Source organism: Carassius carassius, chromosome 47, assembly GCF_963082965.1.
Source record: "Carassius carassius chromosome 47, fCarCar2.1, whole genome shotgun sequence".
Lineage (NCBI taxonomy): Eukaryota > Metazoa > Chordata > Actinopteri > Cypriniformes > Cyprinidae > Carassius > Carassius carassius.
The window spans coordinates 23,430,404-23,447,423 of NC_081801.1; the positions used below are offsets into that span (position 1 = coordinate 23,430,404).

General features: G+C 35.5%; 1 protein-coding gene and 1 long non-coding RNA gene across 3 annotated transcripts in view; one reads left to right on the forward strand and one right to left on the reverse strand.

Moving 5' to 3' along the window:
- Nucleotides 1-16,534, reverse strand: part of LOC132130034 (rho GTPase-activating protein 26-like) — a 78,851-nt gene extending 62,317 nt beyond the window's left edge. Inside the window, exon 1 of one of the 2 annotated variants that reach the window (XM_059541620.1) lies at nucleotides 15,862-16,534. In XM_059541620.1, coding sequence (XP_059397603.1) covers nucleotides 15,862-16,015 — 154 coding nt within the window. In that variant the 5' untranslated portion in view covers nucleotides 16,016-16,534. The remainder of the gene's footprint in view (nucleotides 1-15,861) is intronic. The other variant, XM_059541621.1, reaches the window with a different exon arrangement.
- On the forward strand, nucleotides 3,861-12,840 carry LOC132130870 (uncharacterized). The gene is made up of 3 exons (XR_009428796.1): nucleotides 3,861-4,000; nucleotides 12,343-12,486; nucleotides 12,609-12,840. It is a non-coding gene; the product is annotated as an uncharacterized LOC132130870 (long non-coding RNA).
- Nucleotides 16,535-17,020: the final 486 nt, after the last annotated feature.

A 17,020-nucleotide genomic window follows, 5' to 3' on the forward strand; every position in this document is an offset into this window, starting at 1 on the left:
AGGAGACTCCCAAAAAAATATTAGGAACCAATGCATTTGTAGTTATAAAGGAAAACACAAAATGTGACAAATAAAATATCAATTGCATTGTAACAGATTCACCATCAATAGAAAATTCAGGCCAACCAGACTTGAAAAAATAGTCTGTTCTCTCATGTTTTCCTTTATGGAGACCAAATGGTTTCATGTAGATGTATTGAATGAATTAAACTGTGATATAAATAAACAGTAATGTACATGGAAAAGACTGTAGGACAATGCTTAATAGAAGCAAACCACCACTCCAACTGATTTTTGAGTTTATAAATGTTAAATGAAGAGCTAAATGAAGCATTGTATCATGTTCTTCGACACATGATATAGATCAGTTATACTTCTGCAGGCGTGTAATCTCATATGTTGCTAACAAACGTTGCTCTAACCTCATTATAGTTAGGTAGTGTTTGAAACACAAAAGGACAGTAATTTTGGTCCAGCTGGATTACAAAAGAGCCATTATGAACAATTTAAAATGAGTCAGTTAATCCAATGAAATCACTGGGTGTAAATGGCTTTCCTGCAGCTTTAGCTGTATGACCCTTGACCTAAAAGAACCGCATCCGTTATTCCAGCTGACAGGTTACGGAGGTGACTCCATGACCTCTTTCCATCAGCTCTCATTATGAATGAGGAATCTGTGACGAATCTTGGAACTTTCGGTCAGTAGTTAGATTTACATGTCAACAATGAATGCATAGGGGATTTGCAAAAAGAAACAGTTTGACATGTGAATATATTCAGGGCTTTGCCCAAACCTTTTTGAATGCATATGAGCACATGCTTTGGTAAAATACTGAAATTGATAGAACTTTGCAAAGAAAAATGCTGAAGCATTGCATCTGCAGTGAGTCAATGTTAAAGATTTCATTATAAATCTTTCGATATGACTGGAAAAAAAGATCCCAGTAACCCCAGTGTCAGGTTTTCTTTTTTTTTTTCTTTTTTACTTTACTTCATACCCTTCCTACAAAGGAAACATCTGTTACTTCCTACAAAGTAACATCTCTTCCGTGTGTGTTGTGAGCGCGTTATCTTTGTAAATGGGCGGCGGGCGCACCAGAAAACACGTCATCAGCATCAATGCAGCGTCTTGAACTCTCTCACAACAGACCCGGAAGAGAAGACAATGCTGAATAAAGTCGTAATTTTTGTTATTTTTGGACCAAAATGTATTTTCGATGCTTCAAAATATTCTAACTGACCCTCTGATGTCACATGGACTACTTTGATGATGTTTTTCTTACCTTTCTGGACATGGACAGTAGACCGTACACACAGCTTCAATGGAGGGACTGAGAGCTCTCGGTCTATATCTAAAATATCTTAAACTGTGTTCTGAAGATAAACGGAGGTCTTACGGGTTTGGAACAACATGAGGGTGACTCATTAATGACATAATTTTGATTTTTGGGTGAACTAACCCTTTAAGGAAACCGGGTCATTTTGATTTCATGTTGTGTTTAACATTTCACTCTGTGTTTACAATGTAAGGCAAGTAATTGTTTGGCTTGTAACTTTTCTTTCATTTAAAAGCAGTGTTTGTGCTAATGATCAGTCAGGCCCATTCTACGGTCTTATAATTGATACAACTGCAAATTAGCCTCTAAAGAGATAATGATATAAAATCCAGATTCAATCAAATCTGGTTCAATATGCACTTTGATCCTCTTAGAACTGCTTGAAGCATTGTTTGCATTCCCCAAGCAGAAATGAATCACTCTAATTATTCATGAGCTTGCAGTGCCAACATGCTAAACGTGCCACGTGTGATGTCTACAGGAGAAAGGGAGGGCAAAAACAAACAGCACGCGTCCCGAGATGAGTGACTGCTGGTGGAGGCCTTGGGATCTCTGCTTCTGCTCTCTAGGAATAGGATTCTAGGTCAGCAAGGAAATCCCATTATTACGGCAAGCCGTGATGGATAACTTTAACCCTACATGCATGTGCTTTTGCGCTTGCTTGTGTCTGTGTGCTTTTTTGTTATTCGAACACTTGCAGAAAATGTTTGATTGTGTTTGCTAGCACATGTGTGCTCGAATAAGTTGCTATTTACTCGGTCAGAATGTGAAAACACCTACCACTCTTGGGTTTGAAAGGGATTGGCTTGAATGCAATGAAAGGCTATGAGTGAAGACCTAAAATTCAGTTCTGAGGAAGCTACTTTGAAACTTTTGCTGAGCTTCTTGTAGTACAACTACAGTAAAGTATTATCAAAAATAGTAAATAAAATGGTAAAGTATTCAATTCCTTTTCCCAGCATTCTTTTACTTGCTAGAAAATCTTGGAATTAATCTTAAATTGTCATAAAAAACTTCACTATTCTGAGCTAGTAAGAAACACATAAGTAACGACACAAAGCAGCAGTTTTTCACATTACTCACATTTTCATTATAAAATTTAAATCTACAGTAATTTTAATTAAATATGTATATCTACATGGAGGACTAAAACTGAAAACCACCCAAATTTAAAAAAAACGCGATACATGGCTGGAATCTGTATTTATTCTTTTTTTTCTTTCCCAAATATTCTGGCAGATTTCAATGTCAGGGTCATGTTTATTTTCACTGTGTGCATGTTCCTGTCTCCTGTGTTTCCTTTCACTTTAGCTCCTGTCTCCTTAGTTTCTAATTCCTCCCTGTTTGGGTTACACTGGTATGATAGTTTGATTATAAAGTATATTCGAGGCTATAGCTAGGTCTGGCTATATGATAGTTTGACTATATGAGAGGTTGAATTAATCCTTTTTTCTTTTCCTTTTTTTGTGGACAGATTGACAGGAAAATACAGCATAGCTCATTAAGCATTAACCTGAACATAGACATTTGTTTCATGTGTTACAGAACAGAAGACTGTCTCTCAGGATGTCACATCATTTTGATTTTAATTCTGACCTTTTTTTTCCAGAACTGTGAGATATTATGGAGCACCTCACATGGCATGCAGGAAAAAATTGTAAACATGCACACGATTACTATTTTGTTCCCTCTATGTACTATTTTGTTTACTCAATTAGTATATTGTGCGCACGATTTAGCAAATAGAGGGAACTATTTAGTAAATCAATGGAACTAAATAGTAATCGTGTGCACGTTTTAGTAAACGAGGGAACGAATTAGTAAATTGTGCACACTATTTATTTATTTTTTCTTGCATGTCATGTCATGGGGCTCTGTAAATGTAAATTATGTTTTGTTTCTTACAATTCTAACTTTTGTCATGCAATTTCGAGTTATAAAGTCAGAATTGTGAGATAAACTGGCAATTGCATGAAAAAAGTCAGAATGAAAAAAAAATCTGAATTGTGAGAATAAAAACGTAAGAATTGCGAGTTTATTTTTACACAATTTTGAGAAAAAAGGTAAAATTGCTAGAAGTAAACTTGCAATTGCAATATTTAAAAAAAGTCTGAATTGTGAAGTAAAAATATGTAATTACCTTTTTTTTTTGGTTCAGTGGTAGAAACAAGCTTCCATACTTTTAAGATTGAATACCGAAGTCATTTGTTTTGTATTGGCACCACAACCATGACTACATAAAGCATTAAAAACTAAAGCTACAAGTAAGTTTACGAATCACAACATTATAATGTACAGTATGAAAAACAGATATTAATTTTAGAAGTTAGAATATAATTAAAGTTAATTATTATCATTATTATATTTGGTTTAAAATATTAACTTAAAGTGAGTGTCCAACATCCTGTTACAACACTTCTTTAAGGAAAAAAAAAAGCTGGTTGTTGCGGCATGCTACAGTATATTGGAAGTGCTGAGCTACTGTCATGCTGCTGAACAAATAGCTACGTTTATAGCATTGCTACTGCAACACCACTGAAACTTCTGTGAGTCGTTTCTTCCCCTTTCAGAGACCACTGAGAACACCGAAATAACCAGAACTTCCCCATTTATAATTATATAGATGTGAACAGCAGTCTCTGACTTAGCGCTTAAGTTCAGAGGTAAGCGGGCTGTTTCTTTTCAGTTGTTGGCACTCTAGGGTTCTGGGCAAAGGAATAATAGGCCGGAAGAACAAATTCACTTGCTTCAGTTCACTGGCTCTTTTCTGAGCCTGCCATTGTCACATGAAGAAAATAACGGGTTGCTCACTTTCAAAACTCCCTTTTCAAAAAGCAGTGAACGTTTTAACTTTTAAAATGCTCAGTTCTAAGCCAATTTAGAAAAGAGATACAGCACTGCTTTGGAGAACCTGAAAATTCATGACACAATGAATGAAGACAAGCTTTAGTAGGTCAGCTGTTGTCTTCAAGGCTCACTGGAGTCCCATGTTGCTTTGGAAAAAGATTGGGCCATAACTAGAAGTTTGATATATGGCAAATCATTGAACCTTTTTAAGGTGACCGTCATCTAATGCTCATTTAAAGTCTTATAAACACTAATGATTAAAAAAACATAGTTTAATTAAAAAAAAACATTCTTATTGTACAATATAATGTTTATAGTTTGTTTGTGCATAAAATAGTCTTTTTTTTCAACTTCCATAACAAATTCTGTTGGCTTCCGTGTGTAATGTGTATATACTGAAAAAAGTAACATTGATATTACCTGGTCTTATTCACATAAAAAATATTTTACATTTAACAACGAATCAGCCTAAATCCATTAATTACCATAATCATAATCATAATAATAATTGTATGTGTAAATCAGGTAGAAATATCTCTTAATGGTAACAATTGAAAGTTACCACTTTTTACAGTTTTCTTCTGTGCCATTAGTGTACGAAATATTGTGTCACTAAATAATGACTGGTTTCAAACAGGTTTCTCAAATACTTCTGTCTGGCACTGGTCAAACAATCAAGTAGTTATTTTCCAAACCCATGCAACTGGCAATATTGCTGTGTCAGGCTGTCTGTTTCAAACTTTGTGCAATGCAACAAAAATTCACAATGAAATTTTATAAGGCGAAAATCATATGATCCCATGAAGTTTATAAGTCAATAACACATGGGAGACTGACATTTGTTTGACCGCCTTGTTTAAAGGAAAATTGATATATCAGCACATCAATTGTGTGTATTTTTATACAGTGATTTGGCTTTTGGTTTATTTTTACTGGGAATTAACTGAGATTAAGCATATGAGAATGCTTCTTGTAAACTGTTTGATAAGGTTAGGCGTCATATGAGGAGCTCAGTCTATACTGAGCTCAGAAATGGTCTTAGATTTCAACCTTGCAGGCTGCTGAGGTTTTGGATCACGCACAGGTGCTAATAACCGAATCACTCTGTGCTGATCTACAAATCGCTCCCAGATTTTACTCATGGCTCACGGTTTCTTTCAAAAGCAAGCACAAAGCTTGAATTTTGAAAATCTCTGCGTCCAACAGTTTTCCTTGAACCCCTGGAGGGACTAAAGGGGGTTGTGTGGAGATTAAAAACTGTCAGCAGGGGTTATTTTTGGAGCTGTACGAGAGGGAAATGGCCCAGGAGCTTGCCTTGCGCTCTCCCTCTTATTGCCAGTGTGTTGTGGTTTGTTTGAGTTGGCATATGGAGAGCCCGGGGCCTCCCTGCTCAGTCCAGAGCCATTATCACAACATGCTCACACTGCCCTGGGCTTGCCTGCCTCCTCCAGAGACCAACAAGATAATGCAGACCTCCTCATATGGGGGTGGCACCCATCTGTCATTTATTGCTTTAAATTAGCGTGACATAGATGAGGGTTCATAACATCAAAAAATTCAGAAAGACATTAGCTGTCTTTCTAAAATAATAAACAAAAAAAACTAATCTGGCATAGTCTAAAGTACAATTTAGCATGCTTTTTAAATGAGTACTTATCATGGAAACAATATATCTTAAAAATATACTTAAGTGTGAACTGAATGTATTGTCCTTGGACACTTAATTTCTTTTATATTTGCAATTAAATGGAAATTAAATGGAAATGTATTAGAGTTTAAATTTAGATTAAATGCAATGAGCTGAACTTTTGAATGCTTTTTTCCCCTTTAAGTAGGACTTAAGTACATTGTTACATGTGATTTCATATTGACATTTATTGTGTTTGAAATATATTCAAAGTGAACACTTTAAAATAAAAAAAACAAGGTAAATTAGCAGATATAGTTGCCAGAGCTTAACCTTAAAAAAACACACACATTTTAATTTACATTAAAAAAATTGTATTTCATTAACTTGTATAATGTTAATATACCAACCTACTGAAGTACTAAAATCAGTTTTGTGCCTTTGTAATACACTGACAACTACCAAAAACCACAAGGTGGTAGGGAGAATGCCACATGATGAATCAAAGCTTATCACAATAGCTTTACCACAAGCTGAGGTAAATATTCATATATAGATGTATGGCCTTGTATCCATATCCTGATCCCGTACAAGCATTCTTTTAGTCTGTACAGTTATGACAGTGGCATTGTGGCTGAATAGCCACAAGAGAAGATAAGAGCCAATGACAGACCCTCTGCAGCCCAGTCAATGATTGTGCTTAATTATTCAACGTCAAACAAAAAAATGAAATACTGTCCTCAACACATTTGTTTCAAGTGTAAATGATGACTTGAGCCTTCAAGTTTCACATAGGACACAAAAGCACCACAAATGTATTATTAGAGCGGTCCATATCATTAGTACACTATTCACAGTGTCCTGAGCTAATATTTAAGTATGAGGGCTTCCTTTTTGGTCTGTTTGTTTGGTCACTAACAGTTCCTTCATAATCTCATAATCACATGTCTTGTCAATCTTCAGAAAACTTGAAATGTTGACTATTTGTTCTTATGGACTAATTTTATGGTGCTTCATTTCCTTTTACCCTTTAGAAAAATAAGTAAACTTAAAATAAGTAAACTAGCATAATTGTATGCACTTACGGAAATAATATACTTTGTATGGAATGAATGTAATGTTTTAGGACACTTGATTTCATTTTATTTACAAATCAATTAAAATATGTATTATAGATTAAATATACATGAAACCCAATTAGTTACACCTGCGAGTGCTTTCTGATGCTTAAATAGGACTTTAGTACATGTAATTTCATAATTATATTGTCTTTGAAATATATTTCAAGTGTGCTGTTGAATGTACTGACAACTATTTCATTTCTATCGAAAAGTGATTGTTGTGCATTTAAATAGATTTGTAATTACACATTTAATTTATTTCTGCCTTCATTACAGCACTTTAGACTATGGCTAACTGTTTATGTGAATGCTATAAACTTGAATATTGCTACAGTATATTATAATTATTAATTTTAACAAGTACAAAGACTGCAAAAATAAAGCAGCCAGTAGTTGATCATTGAAACTCTTAGGGGGGAAATGAAAACTTTCAGGCACGTATAAAAAGTTAAGGAGAATAAACTCCTTGAAAATATTCAACTCAAGATTTCTGGTTTATAAAAGCTAATTAATGACGACAATTTTCTGCAACGCTCTGCTTTCCCTAATTAATTATGTTGAAATCTTTCTAAAACAATTCTTCCTAAGATCAGCGGTTTGTATAGTGTAGCTTTAGCGGTTGAGCCTACAATCTTGGACTACTTTTATGTTTAAAGTAATCAAAGTTCAAATGTAAACTAAAGCAGCAACATCAAGCATTCATTCAACAGGTTAATGACAAGAACGTGATTAACTATCGTACATTGGCAGGCAATTTCAAGTCCCTTCCTCGTCTCTAAGGAGTATTTCGAATTCAACGTGTCTGTCCGGCCCAGCCAGACCCTGTGAACACTGGCTCATTGTCACTGCGCTCCTCTTGGGGACTCACTGCTTCTACACACAGCGAGTCAGGACATGAGAGAGCAGCCTCGGCCCACAATGCTCAGCATTCAAGAAGAGACAGAGATAGCAAAATAATCGAAGGGGACTTTACCCAAAGCCCACACATTTTTACCCACACATATGGAAAAGAGGAATTTGGGACAGGGATTTTATAGTAGATTTTGGGACTGATGGGTAAGAAGAAGAATACATATTATCACAGACAAAAATCCTAGTCACAACGCAATGTAATGTTCATCTCTAAATGCATTAAATAAAATCTAAGTTTCCAGAAATTCCAAAGTGTTTTCTGGGATTGTCCGATGGAACAAAAGCCAGTGTTTTTAGAAATACTGTCTCATGCCTGTACGCCCACTTCCCCTTTGTTCCTGTGTGGCCAACAAGCCAAAGAGAGGTCTTTACTGTATAACAGACATCAGTGGAGCGGTAAGACAATGTTTGGCACAATGCTGGGGGAAAATCATTATTAACAACATCTTGTCCTACATGTCAAAAAACACCTGCGTTTTGCTTTCCTCTCCAGATGAGACAGCAAAAACTGGAAAAATGCTGTACGTGACATCTACAGCAAGTCTCGGCAACATGCGAATTAAGCCCAAATGTGGCGGGTTGCAATCAGAGCTGCGGGGCAAAACCTAGAAGTGCTTTGGTCAATTTAATTTTTGTGCTATGCCTTACTGCAGGTCTACACATAAGCAAACACTTAACCGTTCGGACACTTGTTATGTTACACAGAGCCTGTGGTATAAAGTTACCGTGGTTCCTAATCGTCATACAAGTAAGAGATCATTGAATGGAGTTATGGTATGTGCTGCTTGAGGCCAAAACCTGGGTTTGAATTTCCAATGTGTTGCATTGATCACTGATGGAAGCTTATTTTCAACACTCTTTTGCACAATTGTTTTTTTTTTTTTTTTTATGTAAACTTGCTCAGTGGATCACCTGGTACAGCACTGCACTTGCAATGTCGAGTCCTGTGAAACACCAGTCACGATAAAAGTGTTTAGAGATTTGTGAAAGCAAATTAAAATTGCATGGTTGCTTCAGAAAAATTCTAGTTTTGGTTAATTTTCCTAAAGGATAAAGACAGTAAATTTAACTTTAAGAGTATTTGACCTTCAGGACAAATGGCTAAAGGTAAGCTTAGCTAACAGATTCAATTCAAGTTTATTTGTATAGCGCTTTTCACGATACAAATTGTTGCAAACCAGCTTTACAGAAAATTACGTTTCTACAATATTTTTAGTAGTAGCTTGTCAGTGGTGACTGTTAGGTTGATGTACATATGGCAGAAATGTACAGTAAAACTCAGTTAATGAGGTAATCAAACAGACTATGAACACTATTAACAGCAATGATTATATGTTGCAATCAAACTTGTAGCAATATTTGTTTATGTTTTTTCAGGCTTGACAGATATGGACCGTAAGTCACAAAAAATATTCAACTGCAAGGACATAAGGTGTATTACTGTCTCAAAGATTGTGAAAGCCAAGTCAAAAAGATCGAGCTCAAACAAATTTCACCTTGCTCTCTCTTAAATCTGCAAACATAACATCAAGATCGTCAACATAACAGTTCTCACTGAGTAAAGCAGATCAGGCCATCCTTAAAAATATTTTGGTTTGCAGTAACAGGATTTTTATTTTTAAAAGGGTCGGTAGGTCGGTCTATTTTTTTTTTTTTCAAGTTTCAATGTAAAAAAAAAAAGTAAATTTTTGTGATGTGATGACGTCGGTATGAATTTAAACAAATTAGCATATCGTGACGTCACTGACTGGGTCTTCAACCCGTGCCTTCGGGCGCATCATTGCAAACCTCATTTTGATGCAGGTTATATAGACCACAAACAAATTTAAATCTTTGTCAAAAACATCTTTATTGCATGAATTTCAGGTGAGAAAAAAAATGAGGTACTGTTTTACTTGCATCCACCGCTACGTATAAATACAACCTACAAATGAGAGAACGTTTACTTTGCTTTCTTGGGTTGTCACTTTTGTGAAAAAAATCCTGTTTGATTTGAGTGACAAGTGTTCATTGAATCAATTGTAAAATCGATTTTGCATGTCTAAAGTTTTATACGGCAAATAACACCAAATATAGGTAAATCCACGGACAACAGGCAGGAGGAATTTAAAGATTTAATATATTGGTAAAGAACAATATTTCTGATGATTTATTGGCGTGAAGTTACGTGCACAATGACAAACAGGAGTGCAACATTTTTGAAAAACAATAAGCAGAGTGGACTGCCATAATGCAAAACATTTACTGCAGGCTTCAACATGGCTGTGTTTACGATTAAATTTCAACAACAACAAAAAAGTCGCATAGGCGATTTTCTTAGGCTATCAAAAATTTGTCGGTGCTAAATTGACAGGGTCGGTCGGGTTACGGCAAACAAGAATATTTTTAAGGATGGCCTCAGATGTTTAACAAAATGTTGAATTATATTAATTCCAGCATGACGCTTCAGTTTTAACGGTCAAAAAATGAGATGTAAGATGTGAGTAAGTAGCTACATTTTATTATTGACAACTGTGTTACGATTGAAATTGTAAGCTTGCTCAGAAATGTAATATCCGGGGATGCGAACATCTAAACTGGAACCGTTTTCAGCATATTCTGCATAAGAATGAATACATAATGTGAATTAATTTAATGAACTTCGTGACACTTTTCTGATAGCGTTGCATTATATTATATAGTAATCAAATGCATTTGATTTGAAACTCGAACTTTTATTACAGCCACAGTTTAAATGTTTATATTTCAACAACAAATTTTCTATATATATATATATATGTATATATATATATATATATATATATGTATATATATATATATATATATATATATATATATATATATATATATATATATATATATATATATATAAATTTAAATGAATTTAGCAAACGCTTTTATCCAAAGCGACTTACAGTGCATTCAGGCTATCAATTTTTATTTATCATGTGTTCCCGGGGAATCGAACCCCCAACGTTGCGCTTGATAATGCAATGCTCTACCAATTGAGCTACAGGATTTAAGTCATTTCGGCTAATGACCGCCAAGGTTTTAGTATTACTATTAGCAGTACTATAATTTAAGAGATTTCTTTTTTTACTCACAGGAATCTCTCTTATTAAGGCTTCATAAGTTTCTTTTGGCTCTTTTATTCCGTTAAACTCACTGAACTGCAGGAATAATTTCCTGTCCTGGTACCGACAGCAGTGAGGATACAGTCATGAAGCAATCCAAGAAAACATCTCCTGTGTCCTCTCTCTGTCCTCCAACGCGTTAACGTTTATGGTGCAGCAGGAGAATGTTAAAAGAAGATCAATTTAATGTGTCAGAACTTAAACTGTGGCACACGCACACAAAATTGCACACAAGCTGAGCTAGTTTCCTACCACACATGGCTCCTCAACCCCCGACTGCTGTGGCTCGCTAATTAAAAAGCCCTGTTAAATGAAACAAGCAGAAGCCTCCGAGTCAACACAGGTCATGTCAGGTCAAGTCCACAGACCAAGCTTAAATAAAACTGGAGCTCCTGCATTCATTTACCTTCGTGGGGGTCACAGCATTAGTGCATCCAAAACTAAAAAATCTCTCAGCATTCACTCACTCTCATTTTACTGTAAACCTGTATGGCCTTTCTTTCATAAAAAAGAAGATATTATGAAGAATGTCCAAGCTGCTCTTTGTTAGGGTTATAATAAAAAGCATAAGAAGAGTTATAACAAGTGTTGGAGCTACAAAACTCATTAAGTTTAGGTATGGGGTGGGATCTAAGAAGAGATCTAAAATATTATGGTCATGCAGAATAAGGCATTAATATGTGCTTTACTAATAAATAGCCAATGTGCTAGTTATATTCATGCAATATGCATACTAATAAGCGTGTGTGTGTGTGTGTGTGTGTGTGTGTGTGTGTGTAAACTATTCCTTTAGGCAGACAAATAAAAGGAAATGTATTCATGTGACACCCACTTGAGGCTGACAGACATGACGAGATTGGTAGCTCAATTTATAGCGTGGAAAGATTGTGACAGATGCTATTAATTCCTGAAGGATGTTTTGGTCAAAGAAGCCACTGAACTAAACAGGAAGCCTTAACCAGTGAGAATGTCTGTGCGAGAGCAATGCCTCAAAAGTGTGGAATGGTCCCTCTTTATGAGTGCTCCTCAAACACAGCCCATTAGCTAAAGGCCTCATACTTCACATCATACAACAAAAACAGTTTATCCCAGAGCAGACGGCCTAAAACCACAAACAAGACAATAAATTCCCTCCTCTCCACAAATGTGTGCCTTTGACACTTCAAAGAAACTGTGACCATCAGTTTCTTACTTTCTTCTTGCGACACAACACAAAAATAACTGTAAGCTGAATTCTGTATCCTGGCCTAAGCTTTCAGGATTGCTCCTGGTTCAACAGTGAAGCTCTATTAATAGCATATTGAATGCTGAAATGAGTTCGTTATGCTATAATGTTAAGTACAACTAATTCATTTTTTCAACAGAACCTAACTCGCATTGAGCTCAGAACAAGAATGAAGCAAGTGAACCACGCTTCCTTTTTCCTGTCTGGAAAAGGGATGTGGAAAACTGTGGGGCTGTACACCTTTTTCCGGATGTACGCAGACTACTGCATGATTGTCTAAAAGGTGATGATAATGATTCCCTCATTTTTTACCCTTTAATTTTAAACTGTTTTATTTTTATTATTATAAATGTGCATAACAATTTAAGTAATCTTGTTTTTTCTTCTTCTTCTTTTTTTTCTCAGGATGCACGAAAAGATTATTCAAATTCTGGCTTATATAGGACAAGCCACTAAATATTTTATCAGTATGCTGTGCCCAAGAACAAATAATTGGCCAATATTAAAATCGTACGCTACTTTTTTTTTCTAAATGAATTGAAAATAAAACTAAAATCAGTAGTTTAAATGCTACAAACGAATTTAGGCAACAAAGCATAGTGTAAAGTATGAAAAATGTATATTAATTTTACATTTAACAGTGGTATTAAATCGTTAGGGGTTTTAAAGATTAACTTCATGTGAGTGTAAAATGTGATCTACATGTAAATATAAATGTAGCTTTTAAGTTAGCACATACAACACATTTCTCTGTGTGTGTACTGTAAGTGTGTGCATTTGTAATAGTAACAAGTAGTAATAGAGAGCCTTGTTTGATTGAAATCCTGTGTGTAAGAGCACACTTAATGCCGTTATAATCTCATAGTATATCTGAGATTCTGTAATGATAATCCTGCCTCAGTCATGCTCACCGCGACAGACTGAAGTCTTAAAGAGAAGCCACATCAGCTCTCGTAGGTTGCCTCCAGACACAGAGGGCTGAGATTATAGAGCGACAATAATTATCCAGCGGAGGCTGCCCTGATTTCCCTTCCAACCCACTCCTCATGGAGCACAACCCAAACGAAAACACCCTGATCTCTGTAGGGAAGTGCTACTGAATCTCCAATCACAGCTGTGCAGTGTGAAAACAGTCTCGTCCTTTGGGAGCTTTATACCTGGAAAACTCTGCAGTGTGTGAAACATAGACTCAGTCTACACACACACACACACACACACACACATATATATATATATATATATATATATATATATATATATATATATAATATATAATAATATATAATAATATAATCTAGATTACTAATTTTAGGTAGGGCGTAATGTGTTCTGACTACTTTTGGATTAATTTTACATTACTTTTGAACTAACTTCTTTATAGATCTAAAAAGGATTGCTGTTTAAATTAAATTAAATTAAATTAAATTAAATTAAATTAAATTAAATTAAATTAAATTATAAATAAAATAAAATAAAATAAAATAAAATAAAATAAAATAAAATAAAATAAAATAAAATTGACTATTATCCAACATCAGAGAACATGCATTGTAAAATATTTGAAATATTAACTTTAAATCTCAGGGGGACTTCATGTAAATATTTTAGGTTTGACTGACAAACCAGTTTTGGGAATCCCTGCATAATTGCATTGACTTCTGCTCACCAGCATCTGTTAGGTTGATATGTGTTCTGACCTGTACTCTTAACGTTTGCGTTTTCTGAAACATTGTGTGAACATTGTTGAAACGTTCAAGAATACAAATCGTTCTGAAAAGTCCTTTAAACCTCTGTAACTCGTGCTCTGACCTTCCAACTATCTATTTTCATCATGAACCACAATGTCATGTTAGTCACTCCAGCAAATATAAAACTGATTTCCGGAGATGGCCACATTTTCATGCTCAAAAGTGTTTGACAGCGATGCACACCTGTGAAACATACTGCAGCTCTGCGCTCATCGATCAAGCACACAGAGGTTCAGAGGTCACCAGCCCGCTCAGCACAGATAGAGAAAATAAGGAAATCACAAATGAGTCATTGATGGAATGAAGAAGAACAAACTCATACACACGTTTACTTAAGAAAAAAGAGGAAGGGTAGACTGATAGGGAATTCAGACATTGTGATATACCGAGCACCGTGTACCAAAGTTTAAAAAGAGTGTGAACTGCTTGCCCTTCGGATGCAGCAACAAAAAATCTAGTGACTATATTCCAATTCAACATTTTACGAGCCATAGTCATTCAGTAGAAATGTGACTGCAGTGACATTGCTACACATTAACTTTGATGTTAAATCCCATAGACTTGCATTGCACCTGAGCCATATCTAGAGACCAGAATATTCTGATTTTGTGCAATCCTAATAGAGACAACATACTCACAGTAAATGCAAACTTGACAAGTAACAATACCTTAACAATTACTGACACCCTAAACCATATGTGAAACTTATGTCACTTCGGACATTTGCTTATTTTCTCTGAAGAACCTGCTCAAGTCACCATCTGTCTTTTAATGTAAATTAGGATATATAAATACATCTGTGTGAAACACAAGAGCTGTAATCAGTGTTTGCGGGGTTATTATTAAATGTGATCTCATGACTCCGACTGTTGGGAGAAGCTGTATGTTATGTTATGTTAATAACAAGTTAATGGGGTTGGTGTTTATGAAGCAGGTCACTCTCACTCATGATGACAGGTCACACATCACATAAGCCAGTTATCTGTCAAAAAATCAGCAGTGGATAAACAGGACTGGAGTGGTTTGGTCTCATGTAAAAGCCAAAAACAGTGAAAAATCTCAAGTGTTTTGATAAATCTCGGGGCATTTGTACAACCAGCTCTAGGGATGCAGGTTCTTGCTTTTTTTTTTTTTTATTACAAACTTACTTGAAAGCAAACACATCTCTTTCTTCCCAACCTTAAGCATGACTAGCCCAGACAAACGTTGTTAAATCTGATGATTCCAGTATTAGAAACCACGTCAAAGATGAGGCTTTTTCCAGCTATATAACTTTACATCACAAACCCAGAGGAATTTAAACCTTCAACAGAGACTCAGACCGGCTGTAAGTTGTAGTTAGCTCTCGTTCTGCTGGGTCGGGTCAGTGTGTGTGTTTTGAAAAGTAATGGGCAGTGGAGCAGGGTGGGTGTGTGTGTGTGTGTGTGTGTGTGTGTGTGTGTGTGAAGGTCACTGCGGGAGATCAGTGTGACAGTGTGATGCACTTGTGAAGTGTTGGTAGTTAATGTGAAGAAGTATGCCTGGATAAACCTGAAGGGAAACTACTTTGTACATCCACTTAAATAACCTTGCTGCTTTATAGCAATTGCAAAATAGCTCTGGAAAAAGATACTTGAGAACTTTTAGTTTGCTCATTTGTAATAAAATTATTTTAAGACATTTTTAAGTGTGATTTAAGAATCCAAATACTTTTGGGAGCTACTATATGTGAACTATTCCAATTAATAACAGAACACACATCTTAAGCTCTCTACTCTGTCTTGGCGTTAAGTAACACTCACTGACTCTGTAAGGACTAAGTATTAATCAGAAGCTTTCTTTATTAATCTGTAACAGTTTGTTTATTACACAAGACAAAGAAACAAAGTACACGCCCCTCGACATTCGTAGGCAAAGCAAACATATCTTACTTTTCAAGGCTTGAATTAAAGCTTTCCCGTCCTTAATCAGCTCCTTGATGAACTTATTGGTCTTGTCTAATTCCAGTTCGTGGGATTTGAGCCTCTCTCGGAACTGAGGGCTGTCCACACAGCAGTCGCTGAACTCTAACGCAGGCAATCCCATACTAACCAGCTCCACAGCAGTGCAATGCAGTGCCGATGCAAGTTAAATGCTACTTTAGCTAATTATAAAAGGCACAGAAGTAGAAACTACATCGCTGTAGTAGGAAACGGATGCTTTCTACCGAAAAAAATAAAATAAAATCACAAATGCATCTTTTCTACAACGCCACTGAGCAACAAAAAAATAATTAATTTAAAAAATAAAAAGTAAATATTTTGCAGCGATCTGTCAATCAAGGAAATAATTCGGTACAGTGATGATAAAACAAAACGCGGTAATTGCGGACTCCTGCTTGGGCGTTTTTAAACGCGTCTGTACCAACCTACCATGAAGCGGATAATCCTGTGATTGACATGTTGTTCAGCCAATGGCGTTGCGGGATTCCAAAGCGGGCGTGAGCGCGATGCGCACCCTTTGTGTGCGACAGGATAAGAAGGTGATTGGTTAGTTGGCCAAGAGCGAGGATGTCACAACAATGCGGGGATTTCATGCTCGTTCAGTTCATGTGATTCACCTTTTGTAAACATGAAAGTGAAGACATTTGTCATTTAGCCTATGTTTTTCATGTCGTGCTTCATCACTGATCTGTAATGTTTTGAGTTCCTATTGTTTTTCTAAAGTTAATATGAACTGTAATTTAGGCATTAAGTATGTGAAAAAAAAAAGATTTTTAGAAACTACTATTATCTTTACTTTCTTATGCTTTTTTGAAAATACCCACTATGATAGATTTATTATGTGAAGTAGAATATATAATATTAGGAATAATTAAAAATAAATTAATTAATTAAAACTTGTTTTAAGAAATATGATGAGATCTTTCATGCACCGTGATTGATACCTGTTTTGCTGTGCCTTTTTTTTCTCCGTTGTTGTTTTCTTCCTTCCTTTTTGGTTTATGTAGGAATGATACATTATGCAAAATTGATTGTATTTGTTTAAGATGTATTTGTAAATATTCTAGATATCCAAAATTTGTGTTTGACTATTGTTATGTTTATGAAA